The sequence below is a fragment of the Siphateles boraxobius genome, unplaced genomic scaffold, assembly GCF_051911475.1.
Source record: "Siphateles boraxobius isolate OS27281-9 unplaced genomic scaffold, OSU_SipBor_1 19, whole genome shotgun sequence".
NCBI classification, from domain to species: domain Eukaryota; kingdom Metazoa; phylum Chordata; class Actinopteri; order Cypriniformes; family Leuciscidae; genus Siphateles; species Siphateles boraxobius.
Window position 1 is genome coordinate 22,386,197 of NW_027508799.1, and position 15,148 is coordinate 22,401,344.

Genomic DNA, 15,148 nt, shown 5'->3' on the forward strand with positions numbered 1-15,148 from the left:
CACAATTAAAACATTTCACAGATAAATTCGAATAAATTATTCAAATTTGAATAATTTAACAAATAAAATGTAATATGTCTGCTACAATGTAGGCACTGCATCAGAGCAGCTTTCTTTATCCAAAAAAGTACAATATCTTAAAACCATGATGTTATCCATTATTTGCTATTATTTTATCATGATTATTATCATGATAATTATTTTGATGTCATTAAATTAATTAACGTGTATTGAAAGCCCTAGTTTCTGTAAATAAAAAGGTCTGACTGGAACAACAATTTTTGTTACCATTTTAGAATCATACACAAGTAGAACTACTAATAATTTCAGTAGCATTTTCTGCCAAAAGAGGGAGCCGCTGAGACTAAATCCACTGATGACGTGTCGAGCAACATGGCAGCGACTATGATGGAGCATAACAACCACAGCAGCAATGATCTTTCTCATCAAAAACGTGCAGATAGCAGTAAATCTGAATCTCCATCAGAGGATGGAAACCTTACAGATGATGTGGTCGAACTTGTACAGAAAGAGATAGGTGGCGATCTTAAGTCGCTAAAGAAGGTGCCAGGGCTTTTGGAGAAATTGACATTAGAGAACAAGCAGCTGGAGGAGCAGGTAAATACAAGAGACTCTGTGAACATTATATATATGTATGTTTATATTTACATACACCTTGCAGAATCTGCAAAATGTTAATTATTTTAACAAAATAAGAGGAATCATTAAAAATGCATGTTATTTGTTTTATCTAATAACGTTAGTGTCCCGAACAAATTATTTTACATAAAAGATGTGTACATATAGTCTACAAGACAAAAAAAACTATAGCTGAATTAATAAAAATCACCCTGTTCAAAAGTTTGCACACTCTTGATTCTTAATACTGTGCGTCATTACCTGGATGATCCACAACGTTTTTGTTTTTGTTTTTGTTTTTGTTTTGTGATGGTAGTTCTTGAGTCCCTTGTTACACAGAAGTTAGGATTCATCCTAATGAAAATGCAAAAGAACACTTAGACAGCATGTGTCTATGCATGCAGGTGCTGACTGTATCCTCTTCCGTGCCGTTGCGTGTGTCCGCTGCCCTGTCCGCAGCAGAGGAATCTCGAGTGAAGCTGGAGTCTTTACTGGAGAAGGAGAGACTTTTGTCAAACACTTTGCAGCAGCATCTGCAGGGCTCACAGGTCTGGGCTGACAGCATCGGGCAGGTCTTGGGTCAGCTTGACACATTAGAGAGGCATATGAAATACCTGCAGTGTCTGGCTCGTATTGAGGAGCTCAGGTAAGGCTTAAACCCTACATTGTGTGTCCAAATGTTTTGGAGGCTCATGCAGGTTTTTTATTGGTATCCAACACATTTGCTCTTTCCCTTCTTTCATGTTGCATTAGTGACCGTATCCAGCAATATCTGATGACCAATAGCGTGTGGGATGCAGTGGGTGCAATAGACAGTATGGCCACTCTGGATATGGGTTTGCGTGAGTCCGCCTGTAGCCACCTGCAGGCTTTCATCAGGGAAACACTTCGCTTTTGGCACAAGATCCTTAAAGACAAACTGTCCAGGTATTAGATGTATAGAGTATTCAGAGTTGTGCTATTTGATAGTGCTGATTTCACGCTAAATGTTTGGTTCTGATTCAGTGATTTTGAGGAAGTCCTGACGCAGTTCCACTGGCCATTCATCTCGCCCCCAACACAGACCCTCTCTCCCCCAGCCAACGCACAGGAGATCAACAGCCAGCTGGAGCTACTGGTCTCCCAACTTCTCTCTCTCCAAACCTCGTATCCTTAATATTCTGGCATCAAATCCACCTAAATACAGATTCATCTGAATACGCTCCACTAGATTGCTTAATGTTCATAACTCGAATTAAAGAGTGAGACGAACTACACAAGACCTACTATTTTTTTCTTATTATTTATTTATGCTTTCATTATTTATTTATTCTTTTGTATTTATTTATTTTCTGTTTTTTAAAGATATAAAGTTGGCCATTTCCCTTATGATGTCCACAACAATTTGCTTAAAGTGTGAGACTAACTACATGATGCTGTTGACTACATGATGACTAACTTAAGATGCTGTTAAGGTCAACTGTTTTATTTTTTATTTATATTATTATCATTTATAGTTATTTCTTTTTTTAAAAGGTATGAAGCTAGTAATTTTTCTTAATTTACAACACCAACTTTGAGACAAACTACTGCAGATGCTGTTATTTATTTATTGTTTATTATTATTATTTTTTTTACGTTATTTATTTCAGGGTTTTTAAATGCGAGGCTGGTCATTTTCCTTAACAGGTGTTGAAGTGATGACATTATATCAGAAAAGAAGGAAATACCATCTCATCCTGGACAGTCCCAGACTCCTCCACTCTCATTGCCCATTCAGATCATGCTGCTTCCTCTCAGTAAGAGGTTCAGGTATCACTTCACTGGAAACCGCCAGACCAACAATTTAAGCAAGGTCAGAGATTACACATTTACTGTCATTCAGACTAAAATAAGTCTCCTTCATTTTGTAAAACAAACAAACACAAAGAGTTGTGTGAATATGCAATATGCAACAATAAGATCTTATATTCACTTAAATCTTCTGTCACCTTTACAGCCAGAGTGGTATTTGACCCAAGTCCTCATGTGGATGGGAAACAGCTCCAACTTTATGGACGAGAAGATTCAGCCTATATTGGATCGTGCTGGGAACAAAGTTAACGCTAGGGTATGTTCAGAATTGCATTGGTTAATGTTGGCACGAAATTAACATTTTCCAAATGCATGTCATTGATCTTAACGTTTCATTCTAAAAAAAAACAAATGTCATTACTCGATCTTCCTGTGAAGCGTCAGACTTATCTCTGGTGATGTTTGCCCAAATGGAATTTCAATCATTTCTCTTTCAATCGTTTCACTAGACGTTCATCACGTTACAGAAGAAAAGATCTGTCGCTTCTTCCGCTTTATCACGAATTGAAAAATGTTGACAAAGCCATCTCTAGGCTTTAAAGTCTTCTCAATCTATCCTCCAGGTGGAGTTGTGCAGAGGACTCCTGATTCTGGCGCAGGAGAAGTTAGCCCAAGATGCTCCTCGATTGCTCTATGACGACGCTCTCTTCTGCCACCTAGTGGATGAGGTTCTGCAGTTCGAAAAAGAGCTCCGCAGCACCCACAGTTACCCGCGCGCCTACCCTGGCATCTTGCACATACTACTGGAGGAGACCGTGTTCCAGAAGTGGCTCAGTGTGGAGAGAAAAAGTGAGTCTAAATTCTGCATACTTGGGTCACGACTCGATTTCAGTTTTGATGATAAATTAAATTGTGTATGTTGCCCTTTAGTGGCTGTGGAAAAAGTGGACGCCATGCTGTCTGCAGAGGGAGCCTGGAGCTCTCAGTACAAGGACATCACCGATGTGGACGAGCTCAAAGCACCAGATTGTGCAGAGACCTTCATGACCCTCCTGCTGGTCATCACAGGTATTGTTAAAAATACATCCTCAGATTTGATGCTGATAGTTAAAACTTGTTTCTGAACCTCTCCGCCATCCTTTTCTCAGAACGGTACCGCTCTCTGCCATGTCCGCGGGCTCAGCTCAGTTTCCTGGCTTTGCAGAAGGAGCTGGTGGATGATTTCCGAATCCGCCTCACACAGGTCATGAAAGAAGAGTCCCGACAGCCGCTGAGCCCCCGCTACTGCGCCATCCTCAACGCTGCCAACTACATCTCCACTGTTCTCAGTGACTGGGGGGACAATATTGTAAGTGTTTTTGAGTCACACTGCGGCTAACAGGAGTTTACTCTCTATGAGGGTGTTGAATTTTTTTTGTTGTAGTCATTTGTCATCTTTTATAATAATTTCTTAGTAAAAAAAAAAAAACTGCTTATTAATATTTTAAAAAGTTGTCCACCAAATCAAAGTCATGTGGTGCAACCAAGAGGCAAAAAAATAAATAAAATAAAATGAAATCATAGAGAAGGACCCTCATGACTATGACTCCAGGGCCCGTATTCATAAAGATTCTAAGAATCCTCTCAGAAAACTCTTAATTTAGCTTAAAATCTTTTACGTAGGAGTCTTAGCTTAAGAGCAATTCGGGACCGATCTGAGAGCAACTCTGAGTAAGGAAAAGACAAAAACTTTTATCTTAGTGAGGAGGCGGGGCTGACCCCGTTGGTATGTATGACACAATCTTTTGAAGACTGTGATTGGTTGGTTGTCCAAGAAGGAAAAAAAGAGTGATTTTAAGTATAGGGTCTATTCTAAGCCTTCACTTTGAAATTACATGCATAATTTTTCCTATTTGACCATTCACACACACACACACACACACACACACACACACACACACACACACACACACACACACACACACACACACACACACACACACACACACACACACACACACACATTCACATTATATATGTGTATATAAATCATTTTTTTATTTTCCATACTGTTAATTTCCTATAAGGTATTTGATTGGATTAGAATGATAAAAATTGTTCCACTGTCTATTTAAGTGGTGGTTTGAATGTTGGTTTTAAAGTAGCAAACATGGAATAAAAAAACAAGAAGGACAAGAAAGCTCAACTGGACAGAGGAACAGTGTTTACTGTTAGCCCAGTTAGTGGATGACCACAAGGCCATCGCCATGCGCTGTGTCGGAGATGCTATTGTGTCTCTAATAAAATCGGTCACAAACACGTTCCCTGCACGATCTAGTCTATAGTGTCTTTTTAACTCACTGTCATCTATTGTCTGCAACACATTTCTTCTCCCTCTTCGTCTTTCTGCCATTTTCTCCTCTGCTAAAGAAACTTTTAAGTCTCTTAAAATTCCTCGTCCGTGCTCCTAACAATTTTGACCTTAAGACCTCTTTTAAGGGTTAAGATGCTTTCTGAATTACTTTTTTCTTTACTAGGATTTTTTCTTTATTTTTAAGAGTAAACGCCCACATTTCTTAGAATTTTGTCACTAGGAGCTACTCTTTGCATTAAGATTCTTTATGAATACGGGCCCAGGTCAATAAGCCTCTTAAAATATCAGATATTTTGACCTTTTTATGACAAGGCAAAGTTAGTTTATGTGGTAAAATGTCATGTGAACTTCTCAAAAAAGTAATATTTATTTATAAAATGTAATAAATCATTATATTAAATATAAAAATAACTTTTTTTAACTTGTTAGAAATAATGACTATGATGTGTGTACACTCGCTTGTATTCAAGGTGAGAGGAAAATATGTTATTACTTTTTACTTCATTGTTAGACCACATTACAATTTTAGACATTTTAAAAACCATATGAAACCAACATGAATACAAAGTACATTTCTAAGATTTACAAAAAAAAAAAAATCTCTCTTATTTTTGTTGTGGACACTATCATGTATCTTTGAGCCTTGAATTAATAAAAACTAGAACAGAAATACGTATATGTGTACAGATTCACTTTTAATGTGTTTTCTCTCAGTTCTTCCTGCAGTTGCAGCAGGCGGCGGTGTCAGTGGGCGAGGAGATCCTAGGCCCTCTAGGGGCCACGGAGACGGGCCGACTGGCCTCTCTGGAGGGATCTTTGTTTGAGGCTCTTTTGGCTCTGCTGGAGAGGCTACGAGGAGACATGCTGGGACGATTATTGGATGCAGTCATGAGAGACTGCAAGGAGAAGGCACAGCCATACTGCAAGGACAGGTATGGGTGGACATAACCATAATTTCTTGTGAGAATATGCTTTATGTCAGTGTAGTTTAATTTTAAGCCTCAAGAGCCTTTACATTGCTCTTTGACTAAAATTAGATAATTAGGAGCATCTTAATCTGAGCATCTGGAGGAAGTCATGGTGGCATTACTTCAAGGATCTTTTTGTTGAAATTAATCTGGTCTGTTTCAGATGGATCTCCTTGCCATCCCAAAGTGACCAAGCCACTATGTCGTTATCCAGCTCTGCATGTCCCATGATGCTTTGCCTGCGGGATCACCTGCTCCAGCTGCAGCAGATGTTGTGTCTTCCTCTTTTTCAGATGTTCTGGCAGGGCCTCACAGAGAGGCTCGACTGCTTCATCTACGAAGATGTCAGTCTATTGCTTCAACGTTTTCACTGTTAAACCCTAATTTACCACAAGCGAATGTTGACACAATAATTCAAAAGTTTGGGATCTGTAAGCTTTTTGAAATTTCTTATACTCAAAAAGTCTACATTTATTTGATCAAAATACAGTTAAACAGTAATATTGTGAAATATTATTACAATTTAAAATAATTACAAATTTATATTTCAATATATTTTTAAATATATTTTATTCCTGTGATGTAAAGCTGAATTTTTAGCATTATTATTCCAGACTTCACTGTCGCATGATCCTTTAGAAATCATTCTAAAATGTGCCAAATTTGCAGCTCAAGAAACAATTCTTATTATCAGTGTTAAAAACAGTTGTGCTTTTTAAAATTTTTGTTGACAGTGTGATGTTTTTAAAAAAAAAAGTATTTGTTTCTTTCCAAAAAATAAAAAATCTTACTGACCCCAAACGTTTAAACAATAGTGTAAAAAATGTAGAATGCTTAAAGAAAAAGACGTTCATTTCATATAATAACTTTACAATAGGCCGGATTACATCTACATGTACATGAAGTCTGTGTACAGTAGTTTGGAGTGTGTTTATCTGTTTTTTGCTCTCACTCACAGTTGATCCTGTATAACCATTTCAATGAAGGTGGAGCTGCACAGCTTCAATACGATATGACCAGAAACCTCTTCCCTCTGTTTGGACACTACTGCAAGAGACCTGAAAACTTCTTTAAACAGTACGTCTGTTTATTCAGAGCTAATACTCTATAGAGAAAAAAAACATTTTAATGTCTCTCTTTCCTTGTCTCAGTGTGAAGGAGGCCTGCATTATCCTGAATCTTAAGGTTGGTCCGGCATTGTTGTTGTGTGATGTGCTGAAGCAGTCAGAGAAAGATGATGGCCATCTGAACCATCAGCAGTCCAGTCCAGAGTCAGTGCTCAATGAGCTGGGAGTCTACAAGCTGGCTCCCAGTGACGCACAGATCCTTCTCAACCTCCGCTCAGCCTGGCTGAAACAATGATAATGAATTCACCAATTCCTTATTTCAGGATGCTTTACCAAGCACTAAAACACCTCTCATACTCCAGATATGAATGAATTAATCGCCAACATTGGATGAGCTACAGTATTTAAAGTGAACTGAACCTCAGAAGGGAGATATGAAGAGTATGCGGATGTGGATGTAAAAACAAAAAATAAAGTATAAAAAGGAAAAATAGAGGCTTTTGCTGACATTATGAATAAATTAATACATGTTTTTGTGCTTTCCTCTTTATTTGGTGCTACAACATTAAAATATTTTTATAGGATATTAAATGTGTAGTTGGGGTATTTTGTTTTATCTTATGAATCCAGGGCAGATCAAGGCTGCAGGTTTTAACTGAGAAGAGAGAGGAGCCACGAGATGAGGCCTGTATCTTGCAGCATGCCACCTGTTGCAGGATTAAAGCAGCGTTCCAGGTTCTGAAGAGTCTGGATGCTTGGGTCAAAGGGCATCTGCATTGGTAGAATCAAACATTAAAGACAGAAGCACGCACGCACGCACGCACGCACGCACGCACACACACACACACAGGGCTTGATATTAACTTTATGCTCACTTGCCACTGTGGCTAGGACTTTTGTAGACTTTTTGAAGTTATTAGCCACTCAGCATTTTCACTGGCCACAATTTTGAAATCGATACCATGGGGAAAAATTGCCAAATAGATATTTTTAATATCTCATAATTTGGCAGCAGGTATATTAGATTGTTGTCACTTTAAGACCTGACACACGGATCGTTTATACTGTATATAATATATAAATCTTGGCGGAATAGATATGCTATGCTGATGATGCTGCTGAAGAGCAAGTAAAGACTTGCTCTTTCTAGTAGATACACAGATAAACACATAAATAGACAGACATTAATCCAGTAGCAGATCTAGGCAGGTGAACCTCAGAGGAAATCAGTGCTGCAGGACTAGCTTACAGCAAAAAAATAACCAAACTATTTAAATGTTGATCAAGCAATCCCATTGGCTGCAGAATCAGCTTGTGCTATGTGGTAATGATGTGATTCTTGCAGATTTCATGTAATGGACCTATCATCCTAGCGCCCTCAACAAAGTTGTAGAACAAAGTTGAAAATTTAAACATCTAATCAAATTCAAAATATTAATAAATACTATAATAGTATATAAATAATTCTAAAACTACAGTAAAAATGTCTGTGACACTTCACCTCTGTGACAGGTGCTGAATTAAAATCAGGCTTCAAAAAATTCCTGATCTCAGTGCAGACATGTTTGGCCTTTTCCAGAAGCGTTTCCTATAAGAAACAATTGCAAGAGAATGAAAAAAGAGGTTAATAGTGTATTCAACATTTAGTGTTCGACTGAAGGAAGGTACATCATGGCAATTCAGGGCTCAGAAAGACCTGTTGGTGTGGGGTGGAGGTAGCTGTTCTGTTCTGCTCTTCTGGGCTGAAGGAGGAGGCTGAGCTGGTGGAGGGTGAAGCATGCCCATCAACCTCTACACATGTTGAGCTCAGTAAGGCATGAACAGCCATCAGCCTGCCAGTGCATTAAGCCATAAGAGAAAATTGAGTTGTAATAACTACCACTTAAATGAAATGAACAGAAACAGAAAGGTTGGATGATAATGCACTCCACATTGCACCAAATGTGAAAAAGTTTTTCTTTATTCCGTTTTTCTTTGGGTAGATGAACATAAAGTCTACCTGTCCAAACAGATTGTTCTCTGTCCAGCCTGTAGTACAGCCATTGTGTCTGCAGTAGAGTTTATTGCTGATATAGGAGCTTTATTCACAGTGAACAGAAGCAAAATCTGAAGAGATCAAACACAAACCTGCTGCTTAGGATCTAGAAATACATCATATAAACCGACTATACAGCTCATTTGGTCCAAACAATTTCCATTTCTAAAATAAAAAAGTATTTAACACAGTTTTTAACTGATGTTCATTGACAGAGAGAATCTATTAATCTATATACAAGGATATCTACTGTACTGTAAAAGAATACTCTAAATGGAAAAAAAAAAAGTTTACATTTTTGAAAACACAATGGATGAGTATCTGACTACCATGTTGTCCTCGGAGGAGGATCTGTACCACTGGATGATCAGTTCCTGGATGTCCGTGTTGGCCCAGGGAAACAGATTGGACAAGGGCTGATCGTGCTGGCACAGAGTAATAGAGAAACAATGGTTTTATTTGTTTCTCAGCATTTTAAGATGGTAATAAATGTGTGAATATGAACCTGTATTCGCTGAGGCGTTTGTGTTAGAGCTGCATGGGCATCAGGAATGGCCCACTGCCCTCTGTAAGATGGCTGGTGACAGCTGAAGAAGGTGTGCAAATATGAGAGTCTGAGAGCAAGTTTGGGGTCACCGGACGTGGACAGCAATCCATCAAAACCCTGAATTGAACCTGAATAGCACAGCCGGATTACATAAAAAAACATATACAGTACAAATGCTTTCAAAGGGTAGATTTATTGATTGATTAATGAATGAATGAATTGAATAACCTAGTTTAAAAGAGATACTTGTGCTGTACCTGGTTGTGAGGAGAGCTGTAGAAGGTTGACTAAGTGCATGTAGTAGCGGGACATATGAACCCAGGTCAGCTGAGGGCACTTCCTGCTGTGTATCTCACTCTCAATGTCTATGAATGCTTCAGGTCTGGGGATACAATTCTCAGGGTTTCCTAGCCCCCCTGCCAAGGAAATCAGCAATAAATTAATACTTTTATTCAGCAAGGATGCATTAAATGTATTAAAAGTGTTTATAAAGTTTATAATGTTACAAAAGATTTATAGTTCAAATAGATGCTGTGCTTTTAAACTTTCTATTAATCAAAGAAAAACTAATTAAGGTTAGACAAAAAATTAGGCATTTTCAACGTTTTCAAGCAGCAAATCAGCATATTAGAATAATATCTGAAGGATCATGTGACACTGAAGACTGGAGTAATTATGCTGGAAATTTAGCTTTGCCAACACATTATTACATTTTACAGTATTTGTTATTTTAAATTGTAATAATATTTCACAAAATCACATATTTTTCTGTATTTTTAATCAAATAAATGCAGTCTTGGTGAATATAAGAGACTTTTTTCAAAAACATTAGAAAATCTTACCAACCCCAAACTTTTGATCTGCAATGTACATCATATCATAAAAATCATAAAATGGTAATCATAAAAACAATCCAATACAGTACTCCAAAATGTCCTATGTCTAATGCAAAACTGTGATTTGGGGTTAAAGGTTACCACAAGGGTGGAGAAGATCATTCAATGCAAAGTCAGGCAGGGCTTTTATTGAAGAAAGGGGTACGGGGCCTTCAGTTACTCCAGTGAATCCATGTGAATGGCCATATTTGCCAAAAACTTCTGAGGTCTATGAAGCAAAAGGATAAAAGAAGAATGAATAATTGGTCTCATTTGTTAACATTAGTTAATGTATTATCTGACATGAACTAACAATGAGCAACACATTTATTACAGTATTTATTAATCTTTGTTAATGTTTAGTTAATAAAAATACAGTCGTTCATTGTTTGTTCATGTCAGTTCACAGTGCATTATCTAACGTTAACAAATACAACTTTTGATTTTAATATGTATTAGTAAATGTTGAAATTTACATTCACTAAGATGAATAAATGCTGTAGAAGTATTGTTCATTGTAAGTTCTAGTTATCTAAAGTAGTTAATTAATGTTAACTAATGAAACCTTTTTGGTAAAGTGTTACTGAATAATTTACATTGAACACACTCCATACAGATGTGTGAATGATGTCAATACAGACCTTTAAAGCTATTCTCAAACAAATCCAGCAGAGCAATAGGCAGGTCTCTCTGACTGATTCCTGAGAAAATCACACACACATGTGTACATAAATATTACAATATTAAACATTTATATACATAGCTCGGCTGTTACACACAAACACATTTCACAACACCTTGCTGGTCTCGTCAGGTGTTGGTGATGGAGGAGGAGTCAGATGTCCAGGGGGAGGGGGAATCTGCACAAACTCTTGCAAGTATATCAATGACATTTCCAGGTAGCACCTATGTGCCAATCTGAAATACACACATACAAAACAATGTGAGTCCTGTCTATATACTGTCATTTCGTGATAAAAGGCAAAAACACCACAAAAAATCTTTAAACTGATGCTAGATAAGCTCCATCCACACACAGGATAGAATCAGCGTATTTTAAGCCACCTGATCAACATCTCTCATCATGGGGGTGGGGGAACAGATTCTGACAGACAGTTTTAATTTTGGCAGCCATTTTTGAATTACGGTAGTCTTAGTCTTCATCTTCAGACGAAAATGCTTATTGGTCTTAGTCACATTTCAGTCATTTTGTCTTTCATAGTTTTAGGTGACGAAAAATCATAGCATTTTTTGTCAACTTTTGGTCATTACTTTTAGTCAAACTGCAGTTAATTTTGGTAGCTATTTATATGTAGTCTTTAGACAAAAAAAGTAATTATAATATTTCTCTCTAGGCCAATTCAATTAAGCTTATGAGAAATTTAAATGAGGGTAACAGGCTGTATTGACATTGCGCTCTTTGGCACTTGTGCAGTTCTACATATCCCTTTTCCTTAGTTCAGTGGTTCTCCAATTTTTTAGAGTGCCGTACCCGATCTGTTCCACTTAGACTGCAGTCACACCTTTTCCATTAAGGGACAATATTTGCCCCCTTTAATCGATTTTTCCAGTTCATTTTTTACCTTTGTAAATCCCTTCATAAAATAAATAATGCTTTATGTAAAAATAGTGCTCAATAAATATGCAATGATGATAAAAACTTAAAAAAAGTGATACTTTTAAATATTAAATTAAAATCGCCAGTAGGTGGCGGTAAGTCACTGTCTTTATGAGTAAGTCATCGAGTCATTCATTCATTCAATAACGAAGCAAGTTGCACCTGAGACCCGCGTTTCTCTGTAGGCAAGGGAGTGGTGAGCTGGTGCCTGCTTACGTCAAGCAGTACCACAACATCCAATAAGAAAATTCAACTGCAGTAGCCACCGTTCAACCTGAAGAGAAGAGCACTCGGACGTTTTTACACCCTCCCCCCTCTCACACTTTGCTTCCTGCCTACTTACTGTCTTATCATAATAAAAGGCCAAAACACCAACACATACATCTTTAAACTGATGCTGGTTAAACTCCATCCACACACATATTGGAATCAGCATCTATTAAGTCATTACATTAACATCTCTAATCATGTGGATCGGGATTAGTTTGCCGTCGGATTATGTTCCCCCATGTTTCTCAGGGGGTTCTAATATTTAACAAATTGGTGCTGGATAAGCTCCATGCACATACAGAATAGAATCAGCATCTTTTAAGTCACTACATGAGCATCTCTCATCATTTGGGTGGGGGAACGGATTCCGACAACTGGATTATATGCTGTCGAATTCTGCTCCCTCCTTGTTTCTTACACAATGAGGTTTTAAGATATGCTGGATAAGCTCCGTGCCCACACAAGATAGAATCAGCACTAACAGGTGCTCGTGGACTTTTCCCCTTTCTCTCTCCCCTACTTCACATCCTGTCTACATTCTGTTCTCCACATGCTTCTTGCACAATGAGGTTTTAATTAGGGCTACATCTATTTATTATTTTAGTAACCAAGTATTCTACCGATTATTCCATCGATTAATCGAGTACTCGGATAAAAATAGTGGTAATAAAAATACATCCAAGTGAAAAACAGCCTTTAACATTACTTAAAATACAAATATATTATTGTGGCGAGCAGGACGTGGCTGAGGGACGTGAGAGAACGGCGTGAGGCCGGTGGCATGAGTGATAATGAACGTCACATGTAAGACGCACCGGTCTCGCATCTCTCACGGAGGAGCGACGACTCTGAAGATCGAGAGAGGAACAGGCATGATTTTATGTTGTGTTTTGTTTCCCTTTTGTATAGCCAGCAGTTGTCCGCGAGGGGCTGCTGGTGGATACTTTTGTTTTTGTATTTGTTTTATTTGATAATTAAAAGTTGTTGATTGTTCGCCAGTCCCCGCCTCCTTCTTATTCCCGAGTTTCGGCACCAATGTAACAAGGTTCGTTGTTATGGGAAGACGGAGGCGGGAACCGGCGAACATTTAAATAATTTAATCACAAAATAAAACAAATACAAAAACAAAAGGATCATGCACAAAAGGGAAACAAAAAACAACATAAAATCAGGCCTGTTCCTCTCTCAATCTTCAGCGTTGTCACTCCTCCTTTTATGCTTCCGCTCCTCCGTGAGAGATTCGAGAACGGTGCGTCTCACAGGTGACGTTCATTATCACTCACGCCACCGGCCTCGCGCCGTTCTCTCACATCCCTCAGCCTCATCCTGCTCGCCACAATAATAACAAGCAATAATAATTGGTTCAAATACTGTAAATTATCAAAGTAATCATATGGGTTTTATTGAACAACACTATTAAAATACACCATGTAAAATAAATTATACAAACTAATATAAACATAACTTGTGTAGATTACGCGGCCTGGTGTTAGTTGTTGTTACACTACAGAATGATCAAATTCTTGTTTAATATTGGCCAAACAACAAGTAATTCAAATGTCCACTTAATCTTTAATATTTGGCCACTTCTGTACGATAGAAATGCAACAGCTGCTGTAATTTCTTGAACAAGAATATGTGCACATCAAAACATGCAAAGTCAGTGCGAGGATTTAAACTTTTATTTTGAAATCGCCATGAACAACAGTTCGCAAATTTAGAAATGTATTGATGTATTCTCCTGTTTTGGCATAGATTTACAAATGAATTACGGTACAAATCTTGTGAACTGGCGCACACTGCGTTCCAAAGTGAACGTTATAAGGAACCCAAACTCAAAGCATGCAGAGATGGAGTTTGAGAAACCAGAGACATGCTCCACACATACAAATGATAACAGTGCAACTATGAAACACAAACCGCGTCCGACTTTTGCGTTCCCAAATGCGCATTATTAGAAAGCTAAACAAACAGCACATGCAGATACTGTTGCCTTGTCCAAATACCTACACTTGCAGTCTTTGCACTTGACCACGTGTCTGCTTGCATGACGTAAGTGTTCAAGTAGGTGTAAAGACTGCAAGTGTGTGTACGTAGAACCTTTGATTACTCGATGAGACACACTTATAGTCTTGAAAAAAAATGCAAGTGTTTACAGAGCTTTTATTCATTATATTTTCAATACTTTGCATTTTAAAATAAACTTCTAAATGTCTGTTCAGTAGTCACTATGTAACTAACAGAAGACACAAATTTAAAATTGTGGAGCTTCCAATTAAGTGATAAAAACAGTTACAAAATAGGCCTACACATACCATACTCATCTTTGCACCAATAAAATGTGCAACACTTTGGTCCCTATCTTGCACCCAGCGCAACTGACTTTGTACACCGATGCATGAATCATTTTGTATTTTGCACCCGCGTAAAGCGGACTTTTCCCTCCACAGACGCACACCAGCAAACTAGGGAATGAACTTGCGCTCCCTGGGCAGTTCAGTACAAAAAAGGAGGCGTGTTCCGGCGCAAACAATCCCTGGTGTTATTTTGCAGTTCCAGAAAACAATTGCGCCACTGACTTTAGACTAGGTTTTTTCTGGTCAGTGGCTCAATTGTTTTCTGGAACTGCAAAATTTTGCGCTTTGCGCGTACATTCAGATGGTATTTTAAGCGCGCATGCTTGGCCATAATACAGAGTGTGAACACGGGCATACACTGTAGATGATTCTTTCATCTACACAGATGCATTTTCCTTTTTGCAAATGATACATTATTATAAGGAAAAATATTAAAACACGAGGGAAATCATTGTTGTGTCCATGACGATGGGAAAAATAGGCATAAAGCTTACACATTTACCCAAATTATTATACGTTATAATAGTATTGCGCCATGAAACAAGCGCACCTCGTTCATCATGCTCTTAAAGGGAATGTGATATAAAGCTCTTATTGGTTTGTTTCCCGTTACGCCCAAACCACACCTATGAATAATGAAGCTACT

At 38.0% G+C, this 15,148-nt stretch overlaps 2 protein-coding genes across 3 annotated transcripts in view; one reads left to right on the plus strand and one right to left on the minus strand.

Annotated features, from left to right (window-relative positions):
• Positions 1-366: 366 nt before the first annotated feature.
• rint1 (RAD50 interactor 1) lies at positions 367-7,391 on the plus strand. Its single transcript, XM_077234283.1, has 13 exons — positions 367-618; positions 1,044-1,285; positions 1,393-1,566; positions 1,645-1,785; positions 2,317-2,473; positions 2,618-2,728; positions 3,036-3,261; positions 3,343-3,480; positions 3,561-3,760; positions 5,480-5,697; positions 5,897-6,077; positions 6,692-6,810; positions 6,885-7,391. The coding sequence occupies exons 1-13, from the start codon at positions 394-396 to the stop codon at positions 7,093-7,095; spliced, it is 2,343 nt and encodes a 780-aa protein (XP_077090398.1). The 5' UTR covers positions 367-393; the 3' UTR covers positions 7,096-7,391.
• The window catches only part of cfap54 (cilia and flagella associated 54), a 40,251-nt gene continuing 32,433 nt past the window's right edge, over positions 7,331-15,148 (minus strand). Inside the window, exons 60-69 of one of the 2 annotated variants that reach the window (XM_077234276.1) lie at positions 11,055-11,175; positions 10,899-10,958; positions 10,360-10,486; positions 9,640-9,798; positions 9,341-9,510; positions 9,165-9,260; positions 8,800-8,906; positions 8,497-8,632; positions 8,302-8,388; positions 7,331-7,571 (exon numbers count right to left, since the gene is read on the minus strand). In XM_077234276.1, the coding sequence (XP_077090391.1) occupies positions 7,452-7,571; positions 8,302-8,388; positions 8,497-8,632; positions 8,800-8,906; positions 9,165-9,260; positions 9,341-9,510; positions 9,640-9,798; positions 10,360-10,486; positions 10,899-10,958; positions 11,055-11,175 (1,183 nt within the window). In that variant the 3' untranslated portion in view covers positions 7,331-7,451. Of the gene's footprint in view, positions 7,572-8,301; positions 8,389-8,496; positions 8,633-8,799; positions 8,907-9,164; positions 9,261-9,340; positions 9,511-9,639; positions 9,799-10,359; positions 10,487-10,898; positions 10,959-11,054; positions 11,176-15,148 lie in introns of those variants that run through there. The other variant, XM_077234277.1, reaches the window with a different exon arrangement.